We start from the raw sequence: 19,598 nt of genomic DNA, 5'->3' as shown, positions 1-19,598 counted from the left end.
CAAATATATAATAAGGACAATTTGATCAAATATAACAACAACGAAATCATATTCCCATATGCAAAGCGGTAAGTGGGAGGTAGGGTAGTAGGCTACCCCCAACGCCAGGTTAAGAGTAGTTTCCGTGGAAGACCTGCGGCAATCATAAAAATTATAAATAAAAATAAAATATAATACATGTATAAATAAATAAATAAATACATAGTTGACCGTTTTTTTAATAAGCAGTCTTCTTATGCGCGTCTGTAATGAGAAGTAATCACTGCATAAAAATCTCTGCAATATAGACAGAAACGTAAAATTCGACTAAATTTAAAAAGAGGAAACATGAAGAGATTTTACATTCCCACTAGTAGTTTTACATTCCTGCTAAGCCAACCAAACACAAAATATAATATTCTCACTAATTATATTCCCTGATAATCTTACATTCTCACTAGTAATCTTATATTCCGTGAACCAAACGTACCATAAAGAGTATGAAATTAAGCTCACTACGGAAACACATTGAATGCAGCAAGGGAGGGACCATAATAGTTTGAATGAAGTGTCAAAATCTATGGAAAAATTGTCATCTTCCCCCTTCCTTTTATTCTTTTTGACATTTAACCTTTCATCCTGAATAAATTGCACCATATATCCCCAAACTATAACATTTATTTTAAATTGGTCCTCAAACTTTTGCATATTTCAATTTCATCTCCAAACTATGACTCTCATTCTAAACTAGTCCTTAAACTTTTGAACATTCTAATTTCATCCCTAAATTATGACCCTCTTTCTAAATTGGTTCCCCAACCTTTTGAATATTTTAATTTTATCCCCAAATTCATCCAAATATGTAACTCATTTCAAACATAATTTAACCTAACAATTTTATTAACAATGGATGTGATTAGTATATACATATACTTGAAATTGGAATTTTCAAAAAGTTTGGGGACCAATTTAGAATGAAAGACATAGTTTGTGATGAAATTGAAATGTTTAAAAGTTTGAGGATTAATTTAAAATGATAGTGATAGTTTAAGGAAAAATTGAAATATTTAAAAATTTAAGGATTAATTTAAAATGAAGGTCATATTTTGAGGATCTGTGATACAATTAACTCTTTCATCTTCTTATAGTGCTCTTTAATTATGATAATTTTAGTCCAATAACATAATACACAAATAATTGAGAAAGTCAATAAATAACAACATTTATAATTATTTTAGCTTATATGTCTCGTAATTTATATTTATCAAAATAAATTTGTCAAATCTATCAATTATTTTTATAGATAATTTTTGTCATTTCACTTATTTTATATGACCTAACATGTGGTTAAATTTATCTCTTAAAACTATGTACTTATTATTATTATTATTATTATTTATTTTTTTTACGTTTGTCTGTGGTACTTATTACGAACGATTCTAAAATTTTATAACATATTAATAATTTCTTAAAATCAATTTAAAACCATTATAGATACTTAAATTTTAAATGTGTATTATAAATCAATTTATTTGAACATACAAAAATTATTATTAATTTCAATAATTTATTTTTATACATTCAACGTAAAATTTACACTATAATAACAAACTTACGTTATGATTAATCTTTTTATCTTTCAACTACCTGGTTCTCTTTCTTGCATGCAAACCAAATCAAACATAATTAGAATTAGTATAATAACACGAACAGACATCCCTTTCTTTGTTTGGTAATGAAACTCACAGACAAACTGGAAGCCATAGTTTAAATAATTGAAGCACTCAATTCATCCAAAGCTCCAACAGAGAGTACCCTTGCAATGGAATCTAGCACCTCTCTTACATTGGAATCAATGGTTGGGGTAAGAGGATCAGTTCCTTCAATAATGGTGTTCTGTGTTACCATATCAGAGTTTCTTCCTCGTACTTGTTGACTGAGTTTGCCTTTATGGCTAACTCGGCATAGAACCCAATCTTCCAACTAAAACAAGATGATTACACTTAGAGCTTAAAGTTAAGAAACTGATGAAACTGCTCTTATATGTAAGTGTGTTGAACCGATGAGGAAGAAAGTAACTTACTTCCATGGATCCTTTAGGCCTATGAGATACAAAGTAATCATCGACAAGTCTATATTCAGTCATCATCCAATCCGTTTTTACACCTTTCGTGGGACGCCCTTTGTAAAACACAAGAGCTTTCTTCATTCCTAGACATTGTGGTCTCGATCCAACACCAACAGAGGTGATGATCGGTTTATCAGTCCCGCTGGATTTCCAGAAACCGGACGCCGCCGCTCGATTCGGACGTGTTCCGTTAGGATACTTTCTTTCTCTCGGACTGAAGAAAAACCATTCGTTCTCCCCGAAACAGGCCTTATCTGTAAAACATTAGACAAAGTATACGTAGACGCCATGAATGTACGTAAGATATCAATACATTTTATATCAGATGACAAGCAAAGGAGTACTACCGGGAAGTTCCCATGGATCGAACTTGTAGATATTGACATCAGCAATAATGGAGATTAGCTGATGATTCGAGGAAGGTGAAACCTTCGGCTTTAGATAATGATTGATGAGCTCTTCATCTGTAGGATGGAATCTGAAGCCTAGTGGGAGGTCCATTTCGTGGGACAGTGGGGGAAGCTGTTTCGAATGATTTGCTTGATATTTATACTAGAATTTGTACATTTTGTGGTGAATAAAACCAAAATTATAAATTTATAACTTGGTGCTGATCTTGGAGAAACCACCACATATAATAATCATGAATAAATAATATTTCTTGGTCAAGCTATTTGCATTATAAATTTTTCGAATGGGATCAAGAAAATAATATCTTTATTTGTAGGTAAGTATATACCATGTATAGCAGATGCCAGTGAATACCCTCTAGAATTACGTCTAGCAATGAGAGCTAATTATATCTGTTCTGAAAGAAAATAAGGGATTCCTTGCAGAATAGCTATGCATGTGAATTCATGCTGCATGGCATATTGCATCAATTATGTTATAGTACTCTTGAATAATTGGATGTTACGTCAGCATACATACATGCATGCATGCTGCATGGCATGTTGCATCAATTATGTTATACTCCTGAATCATTGGATGTTATGTCAGCATCCATGCATGCATGTATGGCGTTTACAAGTTGACCATATATTTCCCTTAGCCGTATGGAAAATATCAGATACAGTTTAGGGAAATCAAATCTAGACAAAGTTGTAGTATCACATTTCACCATAGTTCAGTAAAAAAAATTAATATGCAACTTCATGGAAGGGAGAGAAAAAAAAAAGACAAATATGACCAATGGAGCCAATGGCAGATGCTAGCATATGTTAGGGTGGTCACGTGTTTACCTTAAAATTCTAATTTATTTTAATTAATGATTTGTTTTATTTATTATATCTACCTTAAAATTTTGTTTATACTTATCCCATATAAAAATTGTGTGCGATATATATATATATATTTTTTCTATTATAAAAAGTATTTTAAATCAGTCATTAAATAAAGCTAATTAATCCAAGATAATTAAGAACTTTAAGAAAATAAACTCTGTATTTATCAAGTATCTCGAACCCTAGGGCTTGGCTTAGTGGTCAAAAGTTTTTACCTCAGTCCACGTAGTGGATTCGAATCACAAAAACTTTCCACTTAAGGTGAACTGCAGTGTAATGTGGGAGTGTGATGATTATATTATTTTCTTAGAGATATTCATTCATATTCGATCGAATTGATATAAATAAATAAATTAATAAATTCTATTTTAATTATTTAGATTTTTTTAAAAAAATAATTTAAATCAAATATATTTATTTGAATTAAATAAATAAATAAATAAATAAATCAATCAAATTAAATATTTATTGATAATTTGAATAAAGTTCAAGTCAAAATACAAAAAGTGTGTGTGTATAAATCTCCCTCAAAAAAAAGAAAAAAAAAGAATTTAATATGATAAATCATGTTTGATACTTTACTTATTTACTACATAAACCTAATAAAATTTCAATAACTCAATATTTTTATTATATAATTTAATTTGTTCTGAGATTTATTTTATAATTTTAATGAATTTCATGGGAATTATAGATATATATTTAAAATTCAAAATTGAATAACTAATTCACAGCAATAAATGTGGGTAAACTATATAGTGTTGTCTTCATCTTTCAAGCATTGCAGAAAAATATCTTCAACTTATTCCAATAATTGTCCTGAGCAGTAGGGTTAGGAGCCAAATAAACGAATCCCTTGGGCAGTCGGCCTGCATATTTGGCAGACTCTTAATAATATTATTTTTAAAACTCCAGTTTAAATAAATTCTTTCAATAATATTATATACCAAATATTTAAAGTTCAGGTTATTTCTCTTGATAATATATATATATAAGTGGATTGTAGTTGACTTAAATTGTGAGGTTTATTTAATTTTAATTTCCCTCTTAATTCATGGTTTAAGTATTAGATGGTTGAGCTATGATTAGGTTTATTCTATGAAATGGTATTCAAAAATATTTTTGAGGATAAACATATATATGTTAAAAACACGAATTTTTTAAATGTGATTGACATAAATAAAATTTTAGGGTGTATAATTAATCGAAGAAAATTTGAATTTGTGTGTCCGCTCTCAACATGTGACTCCGCCACCGGTGCTAATGATATAATATAATTTGCGAAACATGACAATTAGGAATGACTTCGGAACAATCGTTCTTTAAAATTTTATATTTTAATATAATTTATTTTATATATTTTTATTAATTATTTACTTTTTAAAAATTTAAAAATTTATTCTTGTGAAATTTTATAATCCCTTAATATAAAATATTATGTATATTCTTGATCACAGCCTAAGAGATAGCAAGGAGAAGCCTATCTTTAGGGCCAATTAGTGATCCTAAATCCTAATTAATGCAAACTAATTAAAAATTAAAATAAATTGAACAAGTTCCCTACTGCAATGATGCGCCAATAAAATCTTTACAGGTTAATTACTTATCTGATGATGCAATTTTTTAATTGTTTGGGTGTCATTATGCCCAAGTAGTGGAGAAGAATGAGCTGTTTCTTTTTATTATATTTGTAAATCACTCCTTATTCTATGATGACTATGTGACATGCCAAGTGTCCTTGAACCCCCACCCATTTTCCCATTAAAAATTATCAACATTTAAACAAATATATATGTATACATGACCATGGGGACATGTGACCTGCCTCATTCCTTTCGGCTAAGGCCATGTAAGTGATGTGTGATTAAGTCTTATAGAATATTTAATTAGTTTATTCAATGTGTGGATTTTTATGATAATTTAATTAAATTATTAATTTAGGCTTTAAAGGTAGTAACAAAGAAATTTAATTAAATATTTATTTATTAGTTGTCTAGTAAATAAAACACTAAATTATTTAAATTAAATAATTTTTTATATTATAAAATTATAAACAGTATAAATTGAATTGAGAGTAACATTTCATAATATTTCTTTTTTACTATAAATTGATTTAGATGAATTAATCAATGAGTATAAATGAAATCTCGATTTTTATAAATTGATAATTGAATTATAATAAATTAAAGTGGTTAAATTTCTTAATTTTAAAAAAGTAAAACGACAAAACTCATAATTAAATCTATATTTATCTTAGTCAAATCAACAAAAGTTTTCTTAATATTTGCATAAGTTGTAATAATTTTGCATACGTGGATAAACTTATGGTGGTTGAATTGTTTGGTTCTATGTGGATTTGGTTTATCTCTTGAATTTTAAACATCCTAATCTAGTTTTAACTTGTGAAATTCATATCTTCATGATTCAAATATTTGTCAAAGAACATCTTGATGTAAATTATGATTCAATGAGAACAAAGGCAAATGGAGATTCATAAGAAAATCATCATAGCCATAAAAGCACCATATGAGTTGACATTCACATTACCCTATCCAATCCCCCAAACAACTTCCCTCCCACGAAAACACCCGGCAACTGAACCCCGCCGGATCTCGACAACTCGTTGACCGCCTCGGCCTCTTCTTTCCCTTCGCCTACCTCGAAAACCACTGGTTTCACACCGTGCCCTAGCAGCAACTTCATCACGACATTTCACATGCAGCAACCACGTCTACCGAAAACCACCACAGCATTCTCCTCAACCAGTTTCCTCATACTATTTCCGGCACCACCATTGGTGACGAGTCCCCCACCACCGAGGAGGAAGTTCTGAAACAGCGAGCGGCTGCCGGAGACGGACATCGAATACGATTTATAGGGGATTGCTTCTTGCATTGAGAAAAGTACTGAAGATTGTTATGGGATCACGGGAAGGGGGATTAGTTAAAAATTGGTGTGATATATACAAGTGGGGGAATGAAGGGGATGAATTCAACGTCAACGCCAACTACGCACCGTGGGACGTCATGGGGACTGTTGGGTGATGCCGCAATACGTCACCGTTTGGAAGACTGATTCTCATCTGCCATTTGTTAGATATTTGTTAGGTACTTGTTAGGTACATACACTGAAGGTGACGTTTTGTAACAACCCGATTTTTAAAATAATATTTAATTAAAATTGGAGGTTTAATTGTGAAAATTGGTAAAAATTAGGATTAAATTGAAAGATTTTAAAATTTAGAGTTTGTTTTAGAGTTAAAGAAAATTCAGGGATCAAACCCTGAATTTACTCTTAAAATATCGGCAGGCATTTGTTATTTATGCGTGATTTCTGTTTTGAAAAACAGAAATCAATTTCACAAATCCTTCCTCACGCACACAACTTCCAAACTCGATTCTGACGCCGTCTGAATTCTGATCGTTGTTTTGAAACCACCGTTGTGTTCATCATCGAGCGAGGAACCCCCTTCAAATTAATTGAAGCGAAACGCGGCCAAACGTCAAGAATTTACAGTCAAAGTATCGTCGTTTTTGTTAGCTCTATCGCCAGAAAAATCTTAAATTCACCGCCGATCGTTACTCCGTTTACGACACCTCCTACACCATCGTGTTCCTTGTGCGGTTTCGAGTCCGCCGGTGTCAACCTTGTTCGCCGTCGACGGCGGCGCGTGAGGAGGTGGAGCAGTCAAAGATTCGACCGAGTTGAAATCGAGCTCTCCGCCGTTCAAAAATTTGAACCGATCGTTGTAAGTATCTCGAAATCGCTCAAAATAATTTTTAGAAATTTTTTCGGGATTTTTAGGGCCCCGGAGGAGGCCTCACGCGCTGTCGCATGGAGAGTGGACGCTGTTGGAAACCGGTTTGACCGGTTTTCAACCGGTTTTGACCGGTTCGAACCGTTTTGACCGGTCTGACCCGACCCGACCCGACCGTTGACCCGACCCGACCGTTTACCGTTGACCGTTGACTTCCTTTGACCAAAACTTAAAATGGCTTTGACCGAGCATTAAACGACCGTTAATCTTTTCCGAGTATACCTATCCTGATAGTTTTCGACGTGCCGAATTCGTTTCCGCTGTCCGTTTCGCCAAATTCGAACCCGAAGGCCTTCAAATCGACGGTCAAAATGGTTGACTTTGACTTTGACCAAGAATTTGAATTTTCGAAAAGTCATATTTTATGTTTTTCGACGTCCTGATTCCGATTCCGCAATCCGTTTGGCCAAATTCAGACTTGCAATACCCCAAATTGATAGTCAAACCCTGAAAATGCTTATATACTTAAGAATTTTTACTTTGAATAATTAAGTAAGATTTGAGGCTGATAAATTATTATTGTTTGAAGGTACAAGAGACTATCCGGATCGTTCGACAGCTCGACCCAGCTTTTCTAGATCAGTTAAACCACGTGTGCCAGTATTCACCCGTAAGACCCGTAAATTTTATGATTTTATAGATTTATTTATGTTACCCATAAGTAATATAGTGTTACTATAAAATAGGTTCGAAAACTATAGCAGAGCGTGGTGAAACCAACAATCAGTAGATCTATTATTGAACCTATTATCGAGGTGTGTTCCCTACTTATTACTGAACTGTTTTATTGGTTTTAATATGTGGTACACCAAATTCATTAGTTATTGTTTTATGGATGCACCAATTTAATGTGACAATTTATGGAATATGGCTGCTATCTAATTTTTGTTTTGAAATGGTATATGATTACCATGTTTTTGGATTTATGGAATTTATGTCACGGTACAATTGAATTTTGGAATTGAATTACGATGGAATAGCTCTGATCAAGCTAAATGGGCCTAATGTGACTCTTGAGGGCCTCAAGATGTTTCATTAGGTCGGCTTTCCTTTGTTGTGTGCTTAAGGTAAGCTATATGGACTTATTGACTTGGGCTTAAGGATACAAGCTTCATAGCCTATCCTTAAGTCGGCTTTCTTTTTGCTATGTGCATAAAGTAAGCTATATGGAAAATAATTGTGGGAACTACTGATGGTGTACCAGAAAAGGGTTTAAACTATGATTTTCAAAAGTTAAACTCTTTTACGAATTTGTGAGATTTACTAGACTATGATTTGTACCTATTGTGATTTTATAGAAATGTTGGGACACACTGAGCCTAGCTCACCTTTCGAAAATGTTTTCCCCCTTTCAGATACTGTTGGTTAGATACCTCGGTTCGAGCACTTGGAGGATCAACATATATCTTGAAGTAAATCAGATTGTAATGTTTTCATTTTACAAGTTGACTTTATTTTGGTGACATTGACCTTATTTTAAAATATCGGATTTTATAATGATGACTCTTTTGCTATTATTGTTCGGTTTATTGTGATTTTGAATTTGAAGACATGTTTTAAATTAATTTATTACTTATTGGTATTATATTTACGAGTTGGATTTTGATAGTATAATTTGTTTATAATTTCATGTTATTTATAATGTGATTTTATATTATGGAATAATGGTTACGGAAAGTCTTTAATAATCATAATGTGATCCACTAGACTTAGTCGAAACGCATAGGCCGGGTCTAGGGAGTTACACGTTTCCTTTATCTTCTTCGCACCGGCTTGTGTCATAATTTTCATTTTAATAATTTAGAGGGATTAAAAAATAATCTATATTTTAAAATATAATATTTAATAATATATATATATATATATATATATAAATATTTAGAAAAAATTAATAAATTAATCGAATTTTAAGAATCCTGGTGTACGAGCAGTTGCAATAACATATGTGTTAAAAATAATATAAAAACATCATTTATATTCATAAATACAGTGCCGAAACCTGAGGTCATTTGGCTGGTGTGAAGTTTTATTAAATTTAATCTATTTTATTAACATATCCTGTTCTCAAATCAAAATTAATATTTAAAGCTGAAATTTAATCTATTTATCAACACTAGACGACTGTACACCCCACTAGACCGATGTTTAATGACGATGAACTGATGACACGTTTCTCAAATCAAAACCCTCAAAGGAACCTCTCGTTTGTAGTTCTATCTCTGATTCCCTGTTTGTTCTATTTTCCCTTTCTTCAGACTCCATCATGTCGACGGCAACGTACTCAGGCTCGGGTGCCTGATCAAAAGTACTTACCGAATAAGAAGGGTGAAGACTGAACGAAGGTGAAGAAGTTCCTATGGAAGGCGAGGTCTCGAGTGAAGGCCCAGCCGCCATGTAATTATTTTTCAGTTCGACGTTTCTTCTGGCGTTGGTTCGCCATCGGTTCAGACCTTCCACCACGGCTTCTGGGAAGACGGTTTTCTTCATAGATGTCCCCATCTGTTAAAAACACAACTTTTAATCTAAATCTTTAAGTTTTTAAAAAATATAAATTAAATCCTTCAACACTTTTAATTTTAATCTAAATCACTAATTGTTTTTTTCTAAAAAAAATTGAGTAGTCCCCTAAATTGTGTTGCTAAGATCCATCACTACCCATCAAATATCTTAACTTTCAGTTCGGATAATAACTATCAGCTTGGATTCAATGCCAAACATATTTAAAATACGTTAATCGAACTTTAAACATATGTCAAACACTGTGAAACTGATGATTAGATTGACTGAAGCACCTAATTAATATTTTAATGATTCAATTAAACGTGATGAAGCTTGAAATGAACTTAAAATCAAAGAAATAGTTTAGAGACGTAGGGTGTGCGAATAATCTTAAATGAAGAAAAAAATTAAGAAAATAATTACCTGAGTGACTAGAGCATAGAGAGGCAGAGTAACATAGCCACAAAGGATTTGGACCAAAACTCCCATTACTACTCTTATCACAATGTCGTCAGTTCTTCGATGGAAACATGATCTAAATCCAAATTCATACTGCAATTTATTTAAAGAAAAATGTTTTAAAAAAATCAATGAAAAAACTGAAAATATGCAGTTTGAGTAAACCAATGCTTACCCAAGTCCATGTGAAGAATGCCAGTTGAAAAGAGTTCTGAAACAATATGAAATGCATGATGTGGAGAAGCAACTCTGGCCAGCCAAACCAGAAGAAACCATCACTCGGCCTAACCAGGAAAGCTCCTCTCACAACTCGGCCTCTGTGTTGACTATCCAAACACATCCTTGTTATGATGCCTTGGAGTTGCGTTCCAACCACCAATAGCATCTGTTAAAACCGAATATGTGTCGGATATATATGTCGAACAGGAATACTTAAAGAAAAACGAACGGATTCTTGGCCTGATCGTTCTTACCAATAGTGGAATGAAAGGAAGCCAGAGATAATTGTAAAATGCTGCATATGACATTTGAAATGAAATGGATTTAGCATTAATAGAACTAATTATAAATGAGTATGTAAGTGTATTGATGATTACCATGTGCATTGAAGAATATGAAGAGCATCGAGAAGATCCAAATCCAGAGGCTGAAAGAAAAAAAGTTAACCACTGGTTAAATCCATAGAATGATTACACTGCAACATGCAAATCAATCCAGAGCACAATCATCTTCATGTTGTGATGTGATTTTGAATATATGAAGATGAACTCGAAATCCGAAAGTGAAAATTTCTGATTTATATTATCACAACACGACCCAACAATTAGGGTTGGATCGTGCAGGGAAAAAGACTAACATGAAGATGTTTCATATCAATTAGACCGACCTTATCGCCACAACCACTCCAAAGTCCTTTTCCAAAGCTCTTTTAATGTACTTTTGGAAGTCAAAGTTGCTTCCCTCTGAAAAATGTGCCTGGATAAGAGGAATAGAGTCAAAATATGCATCAAAATGAAGCAATTAGGTGTTGAATTATTACACAAGGAATGGCCTTTACTGTGATGAATCCATGTCTGAGCGTAAAGTAGTCCACTTTGGAAACCGATGCATAGAACTGTCGGAGAAAGCATGCCTGCAATATCAACATCAATGGTTTAACAGTTTTTCATGGCATGTTAATCGAAGTGATCGAATTTGACCGAAAACGAACCGGCCAACGAAGAAATCTGTGTTGGCTCCAAAACCTCAGGTGTCGCCTTGCGAATGATGTTTGATGGAGAAGTTGGAACCTTCGAGGATCTATTTCAATGGAGGAAATGTGATATGGTTGGTAAAGCAGAAGATTCACAAGAATAACCTGTTTTCAACATCTTTGAACTCGGGAAGCTTACCGTTTGAGAATTGATATTCTAATGTTCTTGTTTCTGCTTCCCAAGATTTCCACCTCCTCATCTGTCAAACAAATGGAGGCGATGATGTCAAACACAATTCATACATGTTCAAACTTGATTTCACCTGGATCTATAAACCTCAATTTGTCGTACAACTGTTAGTGATGCGGATTTTGTTTAACCCAACATTAAAAATATGTGGTACAACTGCTTGATTAGAAGAAAAAAAAATGGGAATATATATGGTGGATGTGAGTATTTGATCAGAACCCGACAAGTTTCGATCCAACCTTATAAGATCAAATTCCTTTTGAAAGTTCAGGCTTGGTTCGTGTTGGATTTTTTGAATGATAAGGTCGAGTTTAAGGTGAAAAATACCAATCCAAACCGGAAATAATAGCATAATTGGCCTTTCGGATCAATGTAGGCGTGAGTTTTATCTTAAAAATCAAGTCGGTTTCAAGTCGGATGAAGTTTCTCTAAATCTGGGTCAGATGACGGATAGAGGAGTGTTATAATCAAATCAAGTTCGGGTGGATTAGAAGCCTGGCCTGACTAATGACTATCCCCGATTCTTGTACTGATAAATTCTGACCCAACCTAACCCTGTAAAGTTAATTTTTTAAAAAACTCAAGTTCGGATTAAATTTTACGAAGGAGAAAGTCAAGATCCATTGAAATTGAATTTAAAGTAACAATCACAGATCCGTTGCTAGGTATAATTGGCTAGTTCTTGAAACTAGTGGGACCAAATAGGTCATTTACCCATGGCTAGATCTAGTTACACTTTCAATGTTGTATTAGAAAAAACAAGTCAAAAATGAACTACTACTAAACCCCATTGCTGGGCCAATAAAAGGGCATGAGAACATCAAAAGAGAATTGAATTCTTTTCCAAAACAGTGAGGTTTGTACAGTAAAATGTTTTCATGGGAAAAAAGAAAAGAAAATTTACCTTTGCCATTCCAAGACTGAATGTAAGGACGCATGACAAAGAATGGAAGAAAGCCAGAACGAATATTAAGTACTGAAGCTCCCCCACACCTTGTCTAGACAATAATGACACCTTTCCCTGCTCCAAAAATGCCACTCAAAGATTAAGTACTTCTTAAATCTCATCACCCGAGTCGGTCGTTTGATCGTGTCGTGAACGCTAACTTGAAATTATCTTCTTTGAGTTTGTATAGATATTTTCGTAGTTCGACTTACAACATAACGCACAAATGAATGCACAGCAATACATGTTTTCATTTGTGTGTTGTGTTTTGGATTCGAAGCTGTATGATTCGAGTACGACATTACACAACCGTAGGTCGGTCGGTGACATAAACGTACCTGCTCTTGGCATTTTGCTTCTTCCTCACCATCATTTGAAGGATCAGTGCAGGGTAGAAAAGTTTCACCCACGTTCTTTGGAATGCATATATTTGCTATTGATTTTTCACTCACGGTTAAAAGCAATGATATGAACCCCAGCAGCATTAATTCTAGAGTGAAAACGTCAAAGTTAATTCTAGAAGATAATTAAGATTGTACAGTAAAATGTTGAATTTAGTTCGGATAATTTCTCACCGGATTTGATCTTATCAAGAGCCTGAATCAGAGATTTCCTTCGTTTCTTATTGAAATACTGAAAGAAAAAAAAATCACCCCAAAGACAACATGAAAATCAGGGTTGGAAAAGAGAGTGATTTATATAGAGAAACCCATCAACTTCATGCATGGAAACATACCTTGGCCAAGAGATGAAGCAAATGCTCAATAAAAATGGAGACCAAAATCAAGAGGAAAACAACAGTGGAAACAGCCCATGTTGGGGTCGTTGCGATTGTCGCTGCGGTGGTCGTCTCTTCCTCTCCTGCCATATCTTGCTTGTTTTTGTTCTTCTGGTGCTCTTTTGAAACACCTGGACTGTGTTGTTTCTGGAAATAAAAACGAGGGGCATAGGACCAGACACGGAGCTGATAATATGTAAACAAACAACAACGCTGGCTGCTGGGTTAGTCAATATACGGGTGTCGGTCTGGCCCAGTGGTTTAAATTCCTGTGACAGTGATTCTCTTACGGAATCCATTACGTTTCCGTGCACAAAAAGACACTAAAAAATTCGAGTATGAACTTTCTGAGATATTTCCATGAAATGGTGATCTAAATTTCACTTAATCTGATTCGAATAATCTACGATCTGATTTGTTTGATGCTCTAATGGTTAGTAACACGCTTATGACTTTCAAGTACATTGATTTTTATTGCGGGATGACTTTATGAATCTGTCTGTACCATGCAACTTGTAAGAAGCAACAGCGTCTAAAGCAGGGCAGACGTGAACTGCTGCAGATGTTTTTCGAAACACCAAAGAACCATGATTTGTTGATGTCTCCTAGGTCGAAATTCTGGCTGAGCCTAGAGTCGAGCCAAATCAAAATCCGGAGCGGATTGGATTTAAAATCAAACCAAAACGGAAAGACGGAATAAAATGCAGAAAGCATGAATGGTGAATACTGTCATAATGGTTGATACAAGATTTTATCATAGGCATAATAAGGCAGTTGAATTGCAACATAGAGTCATTCCATAAAATTATTACAAGTTTTCAGTTCTTGGTCTCGACACTAGTAGATTCTTGAAATTTAAAATTAAAAAAAAACATAAAGCCTTCAGCAACCATAGGCATCTTTATGCTTGATATCAGCTGCATCCGCGGCTGCTTCATCGACATATATTATAGTTTTCGAGACAATGCTGCAGATAAGTATCGAAATCAACTCAAGAAACCAAAACTCAACATTTCAATAACAATCATTCTAGATGCATCGAAAAAGCCACTATTTTGCTACAACCCTACAATGCAATATCAAAAGCGTTTTCTGACAGCATAGAGGTTGCTTACTTTAGTACAATTGATTTCGACTGTGCTTTTCGCCAATGGAGGCTTCAGGTGGAACTTTTCTCCATGTTCCATGACCCAATGATAATGTTGCTTGCTCCATGTTATCTTCCTTAGTAGCATCAAGGCTTCCCTCAGTCAAGGAGAAACCGAAAATTCTGCACGAGGAAGCTAATTCTTGTTTAGTCCTGAATGTAGGTTGAGCCGCCAGAGGCTGTGAATCACCAATAGAATCATTTGAATGACAAAATGAATCCATGGTAATGCGATCCCTCCCACGGGACTCATGTCCGCCAGTACCAGACAGAAGTAACTTTGCCCCGTATTTTTCAGGGGTGCGAAAAGAACTCATTCCGTGATCCTTTTCCAGGCCATTGAAGCTATGCATGGGATTGAAATTCGGACTTGGATTGCTTGCTTGTTGGAACATTAACACCGAAGAAGGTGAGGAAACTTGTGTAAAAGCAGCAGATGGTTGTATAGAACTGTGAGTATCATAACCCAGAATCGAGGAAAACCATCCACTTCTAGTCCCTGACAGTTGCTCAACATCGGGGACATCAGGACTGTCATTTCCTCGACTCTCCTCGACAATCGAGGGTTTCCTATACGGAGGAGAGCTAATAAAATTTCTTGACCTTGCAAGACCTTATGGAATTGGAAAGATTCCCCAAAGCCTACAGTTTTATAGGAAATATTGGGATTCACCAGAGGGTCTCTACCAACACTTCCTATAGCAGCAATACCAGAACCACTAGAACTATGAAAGCTGCATCGTACTTCAGACTGATGCATGTTGTGACTAGCAGCACCGTCGTAAAAAGGGTTGAAACCCCAAATTTCTTGACCTTGCAAGACCCTCTGGAACCGCAAAGGTTCCGTAAAGTCGGATGCTCCAATTCCATCTGTTAGGAAAAGAAAGGACCAAGTCAAATAATGCTGCAAGACACATGAACGAGATTTAGCTATGCAAAAGAACCTACCAGGAACCATAAATTCTGGTTCTGCTGATGTCAACCCAACCCTGTTCCTTTTCGAACTGGATGAGAGCAAGCTGTTAGAACTAGGAATAGAACCAGATGGTTCAATTTCCCAGGGAGAAACCCGGCCGTGCTTGTTGGCATCAACATCATCCCACCTTACCTATGAAAATGAGTCGGAAAGAACTCTTAGATAAGCTCTACTAATGGTCCGATAAATCAGAAACAATGACGATTTATCAAAGACATTGTATCATAGACTAGTCGGCAAAAAAAAACATCCAAAACAATGTGCGATGGTCTGCAACTATACCAACAAGCATCTCCATTTTGAGCCAGGCCATCTGACAGGATCCAAATCGCTAATTCCGGTTATGAGCCCCGTGTATCTACAAAAAAATTGGGAAAGATTCAATTAAGGCCCCAATAGAACTGTGGCGTCAATCTTCCCTCTTGAAGCTAAAAACAATATTATTTCAAGTTAAAGAGTTGCAGGTTCAATCAGGACACACCTTCGTTCCGCTGCATCTTCGGTTTCAAACCACATTTTGAACCTCATTCCTGCAGAAAATGAATGATCAAGACTCTTCCAGAATTTACTGACTGGTACAATGAACTCCGATGAACTAGCCCTGCTACACATCAACAAAAATAGTTTAGTTTCACATGAAAATAATAATGAGAACAAGTAGATAACAAACAAAAGGCATGAATGGATCCCAAGCAATTAAGCACCAATGACATATAAGACAAATGGTAAGTTACTCCATTTCCAGGTGAAAATGGAAACAGTATCACCCCTTGTTTGGAAGCCATGAAGATAGTCAAAGGGACAAGCTTACGAAGATTTTCCAACAATACCGAAACTAAAGATAACTTCTTTATATTAAATAGACGAAGTCAATAAGGTACAGTACTCGGGCTTATGTGAAAACATATTATAGCAAACAACTGAGAAATATCAGCCTTATGTTAACCACTTCAAACCAAGCTGTCATGTGCATATAAAAATGGTGTCGAATTGTGTCCATCGTTGCAATAAAAATCTAGAAATTGACTATGAAACTTTCGAATTGTTTCCTCGAATATGGCTCGTCACATATCTAAATGGTGTTGATAGTAACGCACCTTGGATTGTAGTAAATGCTGAAAACACTTCTCATAGATACAGCATGGACCACATCTGCAAAAGTGCTGTGGTTCAACTGCTTGCTACACAAAGATGGAAAAGAAGTGCCATTTTTAATTTGTGCAGCTCTTCGGATTCCCAGCCTCAGTTCCCCATCCTCACCCCTGCCAGCCACACTAAATAAGATTCTGATAGGATATTAATTAAGCCTTTATGAAAGGGAAAATTTTGAACCTAAGAAAAAGCACAGCATCTCCGGCCACGAGCTTCTTCTTGTTTACAAAAGCACTCCATCCAGTAGTGAGCAAATGCCTCCGTGGTTGCCCTGCACGATCCAAAAATACCTTACCAACAACTAGAGAAATGAACAGATAATCACGGCTTTGATCCAGAAGCACCATTCATTAAATTTAATGCATACCCCTGAAAATGTGTCGAAATCTCCAACCGATGCCATGCAGATCTTTTGCAACAAGCTCCTGTGATGGCCTCTGCTGATTATAGTCCTATAAATCCAATCAACTTAAACTCAAAAGGATGTAACAGACGAGTGCTTCACCAAAAAAACATAATGAATTATTGTGCATATAGAAACGAAGAAAGTGCAAGACACTTACTAAGGGAGGGAAGCAATCCTCGGCAGCTCGACGAGGGACGGAGAAGCCTCCATGAGTACTGGTATCAGAAGCAGTAAGGGTCTTGCAGAACATGTGCGGCATGGTCGATTTGATTTCTGCTTCTATATCCTCCTCATCACTGTCTGCCTCCGCTTTCCCTTCTTGCAGCTTCTGCTCACTTTGCTGCATTGCATAATTTACACAAAATCAGACCCAAAAATTTCAAAATCACCTCGAAACCAAATGAGAAGTACATTAAACAACAACACGATAAAACAAATTAAAAAATAAGTTAAATTCATCATTAGACCATGCTTTATAATTCAAAATTAATGATGTCATTATCCTATATCCCCATCAGTTTAAAGAAAATGAGCACCTAAGGTGAAGCAACTTTATTATATATATAACTTAATTAATCATTAGGCAAACAATACGAGAAAAAATAGAATACAGCTCACCTCAATTTCAGGAACCAGTGAAACTTGAGCATAAACCTCATCTGTGGCAGCCTCAGCCTGTCAACAAAAACAAACATTTTCATAGCAAATCCACTTTAAGAGAAACCCAGTACAAATAATAATAATTAAAACCCACAAACAATAATTGAATTATTTAAAAGATGCAGAGCTCTCCCCTTAAAAGGATAACATTTTTCTCTTTTAACCCAAAACTTGAACAAAAACATTCATTAAACACGAGACAACATAAAGTTCACACAAGATAAGAGAGAGTATTCAGAATATGTATAGGTAGCTTACATGGAGCTTGACATCAACAACCCGACAAAACACATGGGAAGGGAGACCATAAGCTGAAGCAAAGCCTGAAAATTCGGGAAATTGTTCCAAGTGGCCTTGCGGGAAGTACACCACTGCACTTCCTCTCTTTGGCAAAGATACAAGTGGACCAGCACAAGCATGCCAAAGCTCTAAACAAACTGAAGAACTAAAACCAGAAGCACTTAGCACCGAAGATGGGGATAAAGAATCAGACGACGGCGTTTCATCCTCTTCGGTCGTGTTCAGATCGATTAAACACCCCATTGAGCAGTCAAAGAAAAGAAAAGCTTTGGTCTTTGCGCTGCAAGTGAGTTATACAGGAGAGGGTATTTCGTGACTGCATATTTAGAAACTTTAGTCAAGACCCTCAAAAAGAAACCAAAAGAGACACCTTTTGTACAAGGGATTGATGGGGTTTTAGTCTTTTTTTTTTCTAGATATACAATCAAAGCTTTTATGAGATTAAAATTTTAAGAACAACATTAGATTATTGTAGGTACTTATGATTAGATACGTACATGTAAGAGTACTATATATACAAGGAGTATTGTTTTGGATTATGGAAAGTAGTTGCTTTTTTATATGAATGAAAGCTGTACAGCAGCAACTGCTGGCTGCTGCAACAACGCTGACAGACTGCTGCAAGTGATGTGCGGCAGAAATAGAGAGATGGTGAAAGAGTAACCAGATTTTTCTTTATTAGTTACATTCTAATTACAATATGCTAAAATAAATTTGTAAAATACCAACTGAAATACATATATACATACATACATATTTTGGCTGATATCTAATCTGGACCCTCCAGCTTACCAAAATCCCACTCATGTCCTTCCCTACTAATAATTCTCTGCTTTTTCAGTATTCCTTTACACCGATTAGACATTATTTCTTGAATGTAAGCTATAAGCTTTCTTTCCTTCTTGTGCTATTTTCTTGCCTTTTCTGTTTTGATATAACCTTTTTCCCCATAAAGAGATGGTGATGGGGAATTACTCTAAATCAACCAAACCTGGAAGAAGATCAGAGTTGGCAAGCAATTTCTACTAAAGGGATAACTTCTTTTAACACTTCAAATCTAGCATGTATTGTGTCTCAAAAATACCCTTTGTGCAAACAAAACCCCACACCATGTTTGTGGAATTTTCATATCTAGAAACCATCGTCCCCAACTTGCCAAGTTGTTAGCTATGATATATATTTATAAAGCTAGGTTAAATTTTATCTTTAGTCCTTGTATTCAACACGAGTTGTAGATTTAGTCGTGTTTTATGATTTGATCGGTTTTTAGTCTATGTATTTCTTGAATTTTGAAATGTTAATCTTGAATCAAATAAGATAATAGCAATAATATTAAATTATGATAAAATAATCAACTCGAAGAATGAGAATTAAATTAAAAAAAATTAATTTAACAGATTTAATTATTATTATTTAAATAATTCCAAAATTTAAGTATAAAGTCTAAAAATGACCAAATTATGATACACAACACAAACCAAATCCAAAAGCTTATGCATAGTAGAAGAATTTGATACACAGAGTATAGTGTTTGATTTTATGGATTAATTACGTCATATATCCTCAAACAATTACTCATATTTTAAGTTATTCTCCAAACTTTAAAATATTATAATTGAGAATTTA

At 34.8% G+C, this 19,598-nt stretch overlaps 4 protein-coding genes across 4 annotated transcripts; all 4 read right to left on the bottom strand.

The window, feature by feature from the left end:
* Positions 1–1,746: 1,746 nt before the first annotated feature.
* LOC120210414 (NAC domain-containing protein 2-like) lies at positions 1,747–2,608 on the bottom strand. The gene is made up of 3 exons (XM_039209146.1): positions 2,455–2,608; positions 2,063–2,361; positions 1,747–1,962 (listed from the first exon to the last, which is right to left on the bottom strand). Exons 1-3 carry the CDS (start codon positions 2,606–2,608, stop codon positions 1,747–1,749), a joined length of 669 nt encoding a protein of 222 aa, XP_039065077.1.
* Positions 2,609–5,928: 3,320 nt separating this feature from the next.
* On the bottom strand, positions 5,929–6,252 carry LOC120210413 (glutaredoxin-C9-like). Its single transcript, XM_039209145.1, has 2 exons — positions 6,126–6,252; positions 5,929–6,077 (listed from the first exon to the last, which is right to left on the bottom strand). The coding sequence occupies exons 1-2, from the start codon at positions 6,250–6,252 to the stop codon at positions 5,929–5,931; spliced, it is 276 nt and encodes a 91-aa protein (XP_039065076.1).
* Positions 6,253–9,276: 3,024 nt separating this feature from the next.
* On the bottom strand, positions 9,277–13,500 carry LOC120210476 (MLO-like protein 12). The gene is made up of 13 exons (XM_039209204.1): positions 13,290–13,500; positions 13,129–13,186; positions 12,892–13,043; positions 12,512–12,628; positions 11,557–11,617; positions 11,376–11,464; positions 11,223–11,297; positions 11,052–11,140; positions 10,762–10,811; positions 10,639–10,679; positions 10,341–10,550; positions 10,130–10,258; positions 9,277–9,706 (listed from the first exon to the last, which is right to left on the bottom strand). The coding sequence occupies exons 1-13, from the start codon at positions 13,419–13,421 to the stop codon at positions 9,353–9,355; spliced, it is 1,557 nt and encodes a 518-aa protein (XP_039065135.1). The 5' UTR covers positions 13,422–13,500; the 3' UTR covers positions 9,277–9,352.
* A 565-nt stretch (positions 13,501–14,065) lies between these two features.
* On the bottom strand, positions 14,066–18,493 carry LOC120210475 (auxin response factor 3-like). Its single transcript, XM_039209203.1, is given in 12 exon segments — positions 14,066–14,510; positions 14,512–15,062; positions 15,065–15,348; positions 15,427–15,586; positions 15,737–15,812; positions 15,936–16,055; positions 16,552–16,716; positions 16,787–16,877; positions 16,974–17,058; positions 17,170–17,352; positions 17,631–17,687; positions 17,931–18,493. Coding segments are annotated over 12 exon segments (2,157 nt in total). The 5' UTR covers positions 18,216–18,493; the 3' UTR covers positions 14,066–14,410.
* Positions 18,494–19,598: the final 1,105 nt, after the last annotated feature.

The sequence above is a fragment of the Hibiscus syriacus genome, unplaced genomic scaffold (assembly GCF_006381635.1).
Source record: "Hibiscus syriacus cultivar Baekdansim isolate YM2019G1 unplaced genomic scaffold, ASM638163v2 tig00109924_pilon, whole genome shotgun sequence".
Classification (NCBI taxonomy): domain Eukaryota; kingdom Viridiplantae; phylum Streptophyta; class Magnoliopsida; order Malvales; family Malvaceae; genus Hibiscus; species Hibiscus syriacus.
Note: the sequence above shows the minus strand (reverse complement) of the source record. Positions and strands in the feature narration are given on the sequence as shown.

Coding starts and splice junctions, on each gene's coding strand:
- LOC120210414 (XM_039209146.1), bottom strand. CDS start 2,608: ATGGACCTCCCACTAGGCTTCAGATTCCATCCTACAGATGAAGAGCTC. Junction 2,362..2,454: donor CGATCCATGGGAACTTCCCG/GTAGTACTCCTT, acceptor AATGTTTTACAG/ATAAGGCCTGTTTCGGGGAG. Junction 1,963..2,062: donor GGCCTAAAGGATCCATGGAA/GTAAGTTACTTT, acceptor ATCTTGTTTTAG/TTGGAAGATTGGGTTCTATG.
- LOC120210413 (XM_039209145.1), bottom strand. CDS start 6,252: ATGTCCGTCTCCGGCAGCCGCTCGCTGTTTCAGAACTTCCTCCTCGGT. Junction 6,078..6,125: donor GAATGCTGTGGTGGTTTTCG/GTAGACGTGGTT, acceptor AGTTGCTGCTAG/GGCACGGTGTGAAACCAGTG.
- LOC120210476 (XM_039209204.1), bottom strand. CDS start 13,421: ATGGCAGGAGAGGAAGAGACGACCACCGCAGCGACAATCGCAACGACC. Junction 13,187..13,289: donor TGCTTCATCTCTTGGCCAAG/GTATGTTTCCAT, acceptor TTTTTCTTTCAG/TATTTCAATAAGAAACGAAG. Junction 10,680..10,761: donor CATATTCTTCAATGCACATG/GTAATCATCAAT, acceptor TGTCATATGCAG/CATTTTACAATTATCTCTGG.